Source organism: Oryx dammah, unplaced genomic scaffold, assembly GCF_014754425.2.
Source record: "Oryx dammah isolate SB20612 unplaced genomic scaffold, SCBI_Odam_1.1 HiC_scaffold_3, whole genome shotgun sequence".
NCBI lineage: Eukaryota > Metazoa > Chordata > Mammalia > Artiodactyla > Bovidae > Oryx > Oryx dammah.
In genome coordinates this window covers 115144560-115154841 of record NW_024070187.1, presented here as the reverse complement: position 1 = coordinate 115154841, position 10282 = coordinate 115144560, and the positions used below count along the sequence as shown (strand labels likewise).

General features: G+C 67.2%; 1 protein-coding gene across 1 annotated transcript; it reads left to right on the top strand.

Moving 5' to 3' along the window:
- Positions 1-3314: 3314 nt before the first annotated feature.
- On the top strand, positions 3315-5061 carry CUNH4orf48 (chromosome unknown C4orf48 homolog). Its single transcript, XM_040237690.1, has 4 exons — positions 3315-3396; positions 3660-3824; positions 4037-4125; positions 4948-5061. The coding sequence occupies exons 2-4, from the start codon at positions 3686-3688 to the stop codon at positions 5011-5013; spliced, it is 294 nt and encodes a 97-aa protein (XP_040093624.1). The 5' UTR covers positions 3315-3396; positions 3660-3685; the 3' UTR covers positions 5014-5061.
- The last annotated feature ends 5221 nt before the right edge of the window (positions 5062-10282 follow it).

Below are 10282 nucleotides of genomic sequence, written 5' to 3'. Positions count from 1 at the left end.
CACTTTTTATGGCATCCAGCTTTTAAAACCTGTTGATGGGAATTCCCTGGGGATTCAGCGGCTGGGATTCTGTGCTCTTGCTGCTGAGGACCTGGGTTCAATCCCCGGTTGAGAATTAAAATCTCACAAGCTGTGCGGTGCCTCCCTGCCCCCAAATCTATGAAGACTTATTTAGTGAAAATGTTTCTCCTGGAAAGCGTCCCACGTGTGCCTGGGAAGGAGGGTGTCATCAGGCGGGTGTCCTGGACGCGTCTGTTAGATCTGGTTGGCAAGTCCCGTTTCCTCCTTGTCCTCCGGTTGTTCCATCCAATACTGTGAGTGGGGTATTCAAGTCTGTTGTTACTGGAGAGCTGCTTCTTACATTCTGTTCGTTTTTGCTTCATGTATTTTCACAGTCTCTCATTAGGTGTGTTAACATTTATGTTTGTCATATCTTCCTGCCCTATCAAACCTTTCATTAACATGTGACTGTCCTTCTTTGTCTACTGTAAACTTTTCTGATGTAAGCTCCTTTTTGTCTGGCCATGGTTTAGCCACCCTGGCTCTCTTCTAATTATTATTTGCAGGGAATACCTTTTCTCATCCTTTTGCCTTTGATCTACTTGTGTCTTTGGATTTAAACTGAGCCTCTTTCAGGGATGGACTTTGCTGGTGTCCAGTTGTTAAGAATCTGCCTGGCAAGGCAGGGGATGGGGGCTCGATCCCTGGTGGGGAACAAAGATCCCACAAGCTGGGGAGCAGTAAGCCTGCCCTCTGTGACTAGAGAGCCACAGATAAGAGTCCCAGCCCGGCAACCAACGAGGACACAGCCTAATAAATAAACACGCTTTTTAAAAAGGCGCAAATAAAAAGAATGAAGTGAGCCTCTTGCAGGCAGCATGGAGCTCAGCGTGTGTTCTCATCCATTTCACTCGTTTCCCAAGGCCCCAGGTGAAGGTGCTCTCCTCCAAGTAGCAGGTGAATCTCCTTCCGCCACTTGCAGGAGCGCCCCCAATCCAGAGCCACGTTTAAAGAACTTCCGCGCCGACACATTCTCGGTGCTGTCAGTGGTGTGGGTTTTGTTTGTGGCCCTGTGCTACAGCCACTCCTGCCCCTACAGTGTCAAGACAGTCCGCCCCCAGGCTCGCAGGCGAGCAGAAGAGGCCTGCGCGGGACTCACGCTTCGCCCTAGCCGCTCGCCCCGGGTGCCGCGAAGCCGGGCTCACACTCCTCTGTCGCTATTTGCTGGCAGAGCCTCTGCCGCCGGAAACCAGCCTGCCAGCCCCCCACCTCCAAGCACATACACCTTCCCCTCCTCCCTTTCTGTGCCCGCTTGCTCACTGGCAACCCCCCTGGGCTCCACCTCCCCACTGGGCTTCCCCTGGCAGGGGTGGGGGGTGGGGGGTGGTGGTGGTGTAAGAGCAGGGGGTCGGTGACAGCCGAGAGTGGGCGCGGTGAGTCTGGGGGCGGCTCTCCTCCGGATGGGGCCAGGGTCACCAGACGATGCCCGGGGCGGCGCGCACGAGGAGCAGGAGGCAGCCTCCTCCCGGGCCCTGCTCAGATGCCCCTGGCCGTGGTCCCACAGTGGAGGGCGCCGAGGGGTTGGGGGTTCTGGGCCATCAAAGCCAGTCGCTCCCAGAGCTTCCTGGACTCACGCACCGGCCACGCTCACTTGGACCACACCTCTCCGCGTCCATCTCCAGCCAGACAGCTGCTGGCAACCCAGGCAACAGGTGTGGGCTCGAGAAAGGACTTGCCTGGTGGTCGAGTGGTTAACAATCCGCTTGCCTACGCAGGGGACACAGGATCAGCCCCGGGTCTGGGCAGACTGCGCCCGCTGTGGGACCACTGAGCCCGAGCTCAGCAGCAGGAGAAACGCTGCAGGGAGAAGCCCCCGCCAGAAGACTAGACAAAGCCGCCCGCAAACCCAGAAGAGCCAAAAATAAAGGCATTTTAAAGAGAGGAGGGGGGAGAAACTGGACAGGGAGGAGAAATGATGGGGAGTCGAGGGGCTCGGGAAGTCTGTCCTCCTGGGATATGAAAGAAATCACAGCCGGCTTGAGGAAGACCCAGTGGAGACGGAAGGTCCGCATCGGGGAGGGCGGGGGCCGGCCGGGCGCCGGGACCTGGCGCGGGCGGGGGGCGGGGGCCAGGGGTTCGGGACCCGGGCAGCCCTGCGGTGCCGCCCCCGCGGGCCAGCGGCGCGGTCCTCTCGGTGCCCGCTCGGTCGCAGGGAGGACGCAGCCGGGGGCCCGACAGCGAGCGGGGCAGGGACGGTGAGGCTGGACCGCGCCGCGGGGCTCCGGACGAAGGGCACGGAAACGCGCGCGTCCGGGAAGGCGGCCCGTCGGAGTTTCCGGACGCCCCCTGCCCAGCCCGGCCCTCCCCGGAGCCCGACGCGGAGCAGAGCGTGGCTATCGCGAGCCCTGCCCAGCCCCTAGGCCAGCGCGCCCGCGTCCGGTCGGGGCCGCGAACGTCCCATCCCGTGCCCGGCCGCCACCCGACCCAAGGTCCGGGGGTGGGGTGGAGGCCGTCCGGCCCCGGGCTGCCACCACCAAGGGGGCCCGGGGCTGCCTGGTGCCGCGCGGGCCGCTGGCGGCTCCAGGGCGCACGGCCGGGAGGTCGCCGCCTCCGCATCGGCGCTGCGCCTCGTAAAGACCGGGTGGACGCCAAGTAGGCAGCACCCTTCTCAGAAGGACGGGGGGTTCCCGCGCGCCTCGGGGCGCCCGCGGGGGCCACACTCGGCTCTACTTCCCACGACCTTGTGCGATCGCTAGGGAGCAAAGGGCGCAGAGAGGTCACGCGGCCGGCGTGGAGTGTGTCCGGACACGGAGCGCTGGAGGGGACCGGGCAGCCCGACGGCTTCTTACCTGTGCCTCTGGCCTGAAGGTCAGGCACGAGGCTGAGCTGGGGCGAGGGGCGGAGACCGGATGGCCCCCCGCGCCTGGGTCGCTCCCGAAGCCGATATTCCCGGCGCAGCCCGCCCTGACTGGACCCACTGGCTCACTGGGCGCAGAGGCCGCGCGTTTGCAGTCGCTGTCCCCCAGCCCCGGGCGGGCACCGAGCCCTCTCCCTCGGTATCGGTCCAGGGACGCCCGGGTCTCCGGGCCGCCGGCGGTGGCTCTGGAGCTGCTGCCCAGGTGCCGCCTCCTGCAAGCAGCCCTCAAGAGCCCACGCCTGTAGGGTAGGCCTGACGGCGCCTGGGTGCGGATCCCGGCCGGGGCCGCGCGTACCCCGTCCGGAGCCATCACCTCGGTCCCTTTAAGAGAAAGGTTCGCGCGGTCCCGGGGTTTCCATGACGACGACGTTGGATGGGGGGGTGCTGGGGCGGGGTCGGGGCGCATGCGCAGTGCGCGCCGGACGCAGCGCGTCTTTCTCGAGTCGCCGCGCCGCTGTCGCGGGGTCCCCCGAACCGCGGTAAGGGCGGGACGGGGGCTCACTGGACGGAGGACGCGGGAGAGGGAAGGGCCGCAGAGCCCGGGGGGCGTGGCGGGAGTTGGGGGTCGGGGGCGTGGGGAGCCTCCAGACCCGGGGGCGGGTTCGCTCGTCCCAGGGGGCGGGGCCCTGGAGGTGGGCTCACGGGTCCCGGGGGGTCGGGGCGGGTGGGTCGCCGAAAGCGAGCTCCGGGTCGGGGTCCGCCTGCCCAAGGGGCGGACGCTGCTCACCGTCGGCTCCTGCAGGGCACCCGGGCTCCCTCCGCTCGGCCATGGCCCCCCTGCCGCCGTGCGGACCCCCGAGGTCGCCGCCGCCGCAGCTGCTGCTGCTGCTGCTGCTGCTGAGCGCCACGCTGCTGGGCACCCAGGCCCGCGCCGAGCCCGCCGCCGGGAACACCGTCCCCGCGCAGAGTAGGTGCCGCGCGCGCACGCGGAGGGGTCCCCGGGGCCCCTGACCCCACTCGGGCGCCCGGGAGGGGCGTGGCTCGCCTTTGTTTCCCGGTGGTCCGGGCGCCCGCGCAGGCAGGAGGCGGGGGGGCGCACGGAGGCTGCTGCCCGGGGTTGGGGGGACCCGGCTGCGAGCGTGCCCTGACCCGGACCCCCCCACCCCGACCCCCGCGCAGGCCGCCCGTGCGTGGACTGCCACGCTTTCGAGTTCATGCAACGCGCCCTGCAGGACCTGCGCAAGACGGCCTACAGCCTGGACGCTCGGGTGAGCCTCCCAAGGGGTGCACGGAGGGTGGAGGGTGGAATCTGCCCAGTTCGGCTCCTCCTGGTGGCCTCTCTGGCTCCTTTCCCGGGGTCACCGGAAAGGACAGCCTGTCCGAAGCCAGCCTTTCCCAGTGAGCAGAGAGGGTGACACAGGAGACCATCCGGATGGGCTGGAAGGCCACCTTGTGCCCAGCTGTCTGGGGGGCTTCCACCCCGGACCCCCGCCTCCTGTGCAGGGAGTGGGTGCAGGCCCTGGGTGCCCGGAGTCACCCCCGAAAGTCTGGAGGGAACAATGCTCCTCCCCCCCACCGCCGCTGGGAAGCCAAGGAAGTTCTCGTTTGTGACAGAAAGGTGTATTTCTGGGAAGGGGGAGCACTCGGAAAAGTAGGAAGAAGGGGACACCCTGCTCTGCTCCCTCTTCTCCCAATTCCCAAGAGTTTCCTCAGACCTGGAGTGCCCCCTGGGGATGCGTCTGGAGCCACAGCCAGCCCACCCTGGGGGGCTGGAGGAGCTGTCAGGACAGAGGGGCCCCTGAAAGAGAAGCCGGAAGAGTTGTTTAGGTGTGGGGCTCAGGGAGGCCAGGCCCAGGGCAGGAGCAGCAGGGGCGGGGGAGTGCGGGGAGGTCTAGGGGCAGCCGAGGGTTCCCTGAGGGTCTCCTGCAGTTAGTCTGCGGGGCTGGGGCTGGGGGGTGTCCGGACGCAGTTGGGTTCAGGCGTCAGGAGTCCTGGGAGTGGGCAGGTCTTGGGGGGCAGCTGGGAGCTGGGCGGCCCCCGGGGTCTAGGTGCCACCTGGCGGAGCCCTCACACCCCTCGTTGCTTTGCAGACGGAGAGCCTCCTGCTGCAGGCCGAACGCCGGGCCCTGTGTGCCTGCTGGCCGGCCGGACACTGAGGACCCACACCAGCAGGTGCCCTCACCAATAAAAGCTTGGTCCCCACACCAGTGTCCTCTGTCCCTGCTCTGGCCACCAGGGCCCACCGTCATCTCCCGGAGTCCCTGCCTGGGCCTGGGTTTCCCCGCCGGGCAACTTTCCCACCCCGGCACCAGGCTGGGGGTGTGCATCTGTGGGCACAGTGGCCACCGCCTTCCAGGGGCCTCCCCTGTTCCCTGTTTGCACTTCCTTTTTAGCGCAGAGGGTGCACTTGGCCTGGCGCTGCTATCCCAGGTGGCCAGAGCTGGGCCCTCCTGGTCCCCCGCCCGGGAGGGCAACCCCAGTCCCTGGCCCAGCCCGTCCTGTCCTGCGGGTCTGGTGCACACAGCTGTTCAGATGCTTTGCCCAGGCCCTTCCTTGCCCCAGTGGCTTCCCAACCCTTGACCATGACTTCCCTCCCACTCTCGATTCTCTTCTGCTGGACCCGTCCAGTCTGCGGGTGCTGCTCCAGGTGTCAGGACCTCAGGGAACAAACCAGAGTCCTGCCTTGGCTTCACGGGGGAGCTGAGCTCGATGTCTGAGGGTGAAGATGTCCATGGGCTGGTTTCAGACAGGCCAGAGCGAGGCTTGGGGGAGGGCAAGCTGGAGCCGTGGCCGGCCTCAGTGGCCTTCGGGCCTGGGTGTGGGGGCAGGAACCAGGGCCGCCTGTCCTGAGGCCCCAAAAGGAGCAGAGGGTAGCAGAAACAGGCGCCTCCATCAGGGCACTGCCAGCGAGTACCCACGTCCCATGGCTTGGCCTCCGTCACGTGGCCATTCCTGGCTGCCAGGGAGCCCAGATTCCCAAACACGAGGACCGCTGAGCCCTTCTCGGTGGGAGCAGGCAGGCATTTCGAGTGTGAGCACTTCTTAGTGTAGCATGTCCCAGGAAGTACCCGGGACACATTTAAACTGAAAATCACTGGTTTATCAAAAATCGAAGTTTAACTGGGCCGGGTAGCCCCAAAGCCTGGCTCCAACTGGACCCCTGTGAACAGAAAGGAGGGATCCTCGTGAAAAGCCTCTGCAGGGGGTGCCCTTTGGGAGGGAGAGATGGCCCCACCGGGCACGGTGGCAGGGGCTGCAGGCAGAAGGGCTAGGCCGGTGGCAGAGCCGTCTGCCCGCGGAGGGTTAGGGAGGTAGACAGGCTGAAGTCTGTCTGAGCCGGACCTTCCTGGCTGCTGGCCGAAGATGGACTTGGGTTGGGGACAGAGTCAGTACCGTCGGGAGTGAGGGGCCAGGGCTGGGGGACATGGGTGAGCAGAGAGGCCCAGGAGGGCGCTGGGGAGGGAAGGCCCCTGGGGTTCGGGAGTGGGGGCAGGGAGGCGACGCCCCTGAGGAGGGTGTGTTCACAGGGCAGGGAGAGAGCGGAGCCCCAGGAGGGCTTTGGGCAGAAGCCAGCCTGTCAGCAGGCCCTGGAGACCGGAGCCCCAGGTGGGCCCCCTGGGGGGGGGGCAGCAGGAGCAGAGTCTGTTGAAGTGGGGAAGGCCCTCTGGGGGTGGCGCTGGAGAAGCAGCTTGGGCCCAGGGAAGGGTTTAGCCTTGTGTACAGTCAAGGTCAAGGACATCCTGGCTCTGTCCTGAGCAGTACCGCTGCTTTCTGCTGACTGGACCAAGAGCATCTTTGTGGCCGCGTCGGGGCCGCGTGAGCTGGGATGGCTTTGCCTCTGGGCCGGCGCTTGCCGCCCCTGCAGACCGTTCACCGATCGTTCCCGCTCGTCTGCCTTCGTCACGTCCGTCCACCCTCCAGCAGTCCGGTCCTTCCCAGCGTGCCCCCCTGGCCTGTGCCCTCCGGCTCCCAACCAGCTGGGCGTCCCCGCCGTCCCCCTTCACACTTCTGGTTTGGAGGCACTGCTTCCTATATTCCACACCATCTTCTCGCGGTGGGCTGCCTCCAAATAGCTTCCTCGACAACCGGGTGGTAAATCAGCTGTCTGAAAATTTCTGCGAGCACTTTGGCCTCGTAGCGCCCGCCACCCCCGGGCCTTCGCACGTGCTGTCCCTCTCCACGGAGTTCCCACGCAGCCTCCCCCACCCACCTCTTTCTTCAACCCTGCTACTGCTGCTACTGCTAAGTCATTTCAGTCGTGTTCAACTCTGGGTGACCCCATAGACGGCAGCCCACCAGGCTCCCCCATCCCTGGGTTTCTCCAGGCAAGAACACTGGAATGGGTTGCCATTGCCTCCTCCAATGCACGAAAGTGAAAAGTGAAAATGAAGTTGCTCAGTCGTATCGGACTCTTAGGGACCCCATGGACTGCAGCCTACCAGGCTCCTCCATCCATGGGATTTTCCAGGCAAGAGAACTGGAGTGGGGTGCCATTGCCTTCTCCATCTTCAGCCTTTGTCCCAGCCTATTCTTTGTCCCGAAGTCCAGCTGGAGTGCCGCCCTCTGTGCCTGGCGGGCTCCTGCACCCAGCCCCCAGCCTGTAAAGCATCAGGGGAGCAGAGCTTCGGCGAGAAGGCCGGGTGCTGCGTCACAGACTCCCGGTTAGGAGCAGGCAGCCTGGGTACAGCGGGTGGTCAGGAGCATCACACCCTCCCTGCCCTCAGGAGCTCTTGGAGCCCAGGGCCCAGGGAGCCACCTGGAAGGTTCTAAGCAGGGGACCCAGTCCTCCAGCTGGGCAGGTGGATTCTCTTTCTTCCTCCCCACCGCGGTCTCTGGGAAGAGCTCCCACAGGCTGGGCCCTGGCCCCCTGCCCAAGTCTGCTCCTGGTTTTCTTCGCCTTCCAGGCTCCCGGCCCTCCAGCCCTCTCCTGCCAGCTCCTCACCACCTCTGCAGTCCGCCCAGGTCCTCCTCTCCCTAGGGTCCTGGAGATCCTCTCTGCCCTGGGTCCCTTTCTTTGCCCGGGTTGGGGGCTCTCCCACTCAACGAACAGTCCTGGGCTGGGCCCTCCTCCTCCCCACTCTGGGGTCTGGGCGGGGGGCTCGCTGTGCTCAGAGGACCCCTATGACTCCCGTCGGGGACCCATGGGGCTCTGGTAGGTGTCAGGCCAGGGTAGCCGGGTCAGCCAAAGTCAAGAGGTATGGGCGGGAATTTGTGGGGTGGGCCGGGGTGGGTGACTCTGGGGCTGCTGGGAAGACAGCTGGACTCTGCCAACCCCAGGCTCCCGACAGCACCCAGAACCCTGCCCCCAGTCCACTGCGCCTGGCAGCGCGAGGGGACTCCCCTCCCTGGGCCCTGGACCGAGGCCAGGCGGCGGGGCCCAGGACCGCCCAGCCGCCCGCACCTCTCCACTCTCCCTTCTCCCCAGCTCACAGCCCTTTGAAGTCCAGAACCTGGGCAGGCCTCCTTAGGGGTCAGCCCCGTCCCTCCCCACCTGGTCCTGGCGCTCTCCCTTCCCAGCCAGGGGCTGGACCACTGCCTCAAGGTGCCGCGGCCTTTCCCAGCCTTGTGCAGGCTGGAGGGTGAGCTCAACCCACCAAGGCAGGAGGGCATCCTACAAGGTCAGGCTGAGTGGGGGCCCAGGCCCTCGGTCTCTGGGCCTGGTTGTTGGAGTAGAGGAGGGGCAGGGCTGGTTATGGACCCAGGAAAGATCTGGCGGCTCAGCTGGTAAAGAATCCGCCTGCAGTGCAGGAGACCTGGGTTCCACCGCTGGGTTGGGAAGATCTGGAGAAGGGTATGACAAACACTGCAGCATTCTTGCCTGGAGACTCTCCTGGACAGAGGAGCCTAGGAGGCTACAAGGGTGGGACATGACTGAGCGCCTGACAACGGCCAGCAGAGGCCACGGGCTGGAGGGAGCCCCGCAGACCCGGATCTAGGGGCGGGTGTCAGGGCGCTCCCACCCCCGCCCGCTTCCTTCCTGGACTCCTTGCACACTCCTCTGGCTGCGACCTTCCTCCTGCCGTGGAGCCGGCCATCCTCAGAATGCCTGGAAGCCCGTCCTGTGGTGCGGGGCAGCCCGGGGCGGCGCGTGGAGGGCTCTCTGAACGGCCGGATGAGTGCCCCTGACATTGTCCGTGATCCCACCCGGCTCTCCTGGAAGGTCACAGGCAGACCCCGGACAAATCCTGACACACGAAAGACGGCGAGCGCGTGACGCCCCAGCTCGGCTGCCCCTCCCGCTACGACCCAGCGCTTTGGGCCCCGGGTCCTCCCTCTTCTCGCGCCCCCTGGGTCCCTCAGCGCGACCTCTCGAGGGGCGGTCCCTTTCCTGGCCTCTGGGTGACCGCCACCGCCTCGTGGGCCCCAGCGGCCCGAGGGTCCTCAGGCCTGGAGGCCGAGGCTTGCTCTCCACTCGCGCGAGTGTGAGCTCTGCTCCAGGCCGGCCCGCGGGGTCACTTGCAGGGAACTGGGGCAACGCGGGGAAGGGGGGTGCGGGGATGCCGGGGGGCTGGGCTCGTCAGGCGCTGGGGGCGGGCCTGGGACTCCCGCCCTTCCCCTTCCACTTGCCCCCTCGCCCCCTGCCCGCGGCGTCCCCGCGGGGGCCTCGCAGGGGCCCGGGGCGCGCACCGAGCGCCCTCCCTGCACCTGCACCGAGATCGCGGGGCGCATGCGCGGGCCGCGGAGGGCGGGGGCCGAGCCGGGAGGGGTCCTGCGGGCCCCGCGCCCCCGCGCCGGCGCTGGGGATCCGGCATCGGAGCGCCGGGACCCGCTGGGCTGCGGGCGGCGTGGGCATCGGACCCCGCTCTGATCGCGTTCCCGCGCCGCCAGCCCGTGCGGCCCCCGGCGCAGGTTCCCAGGGGCGCCGGGCGGGGCAAGCCGGGGCGCCCCCTCCCCAGGATCTCGGTCAAGCGCCGCGTTCAGACAAAGGGGCGGGAGATGGAGACGGAGACCCTTCCGTGACAGCGCCCGGCGGCCGAGGAGGAGGAACAGGAGGACGAGGCGCTGCGGGGTCCGGCGGCGCGGCCCCAGGTCCGAGCGCTCACCGGCGGCGCGCGCGGGGGCGCAGGGCCCGGGCGGGAGGCGCCGGGCAGGGAGTCCTACAGAGCGCCCGTTCCGGACCGGGACCGCGGCCGCACGCTCGCTCGTCCCTGGCCGGCCTCCCGGGGGCTCGGCCGCTCCGTCGCGCCCCGGGGACGCCCGCGCCGCCCCCAGCCGGCCGCGGTGCAACGCCCGAGTGTGCCATCGGGCGGGCGCGGAGGCGGCGTCTGCTCCCACCCTCGAGATCACATGGTGACCCTCGGCAGCCAATGCAGTGGACGCTAGGACCCTGCGGGACCCCGGGCGCCGCGACTGCACCGGCGCCGCTGCATTATAAATACTTCTCCAAAATGCGGCGCAGCTCCCTGCGCGCGCCCCGGCCGCCCG

What these genes read in the sequence shown, in the direction of transcription:
- CUNH4orf48 (XM_040237690.1), top strand. Translation starts at nt 3,686, where the DNA reads ATGGCCCCCCTGCCGCCGTGCGGACCCCCGAGGTCGCCGCCGCCGCAG. An exon ending in GAACACCGTCCCCGCGCAGA is followed by an intron (nt 3,825 to 4,036) that starts GTAGGTGCCGCG and finishes ACCCCCGCGCAG; the next exon opens with GCCGCCCGTGCGTGGACTGC. An exon ending in CCTACAGCCTGGACGCTCGG is followed by an intron (nt 4,126 to 4,947) that starts GTGAGCCTCCCA and finishes GTTGCTTTGCAG; the next exon opens with ACGGAGAGCCTCCTGCTGCA.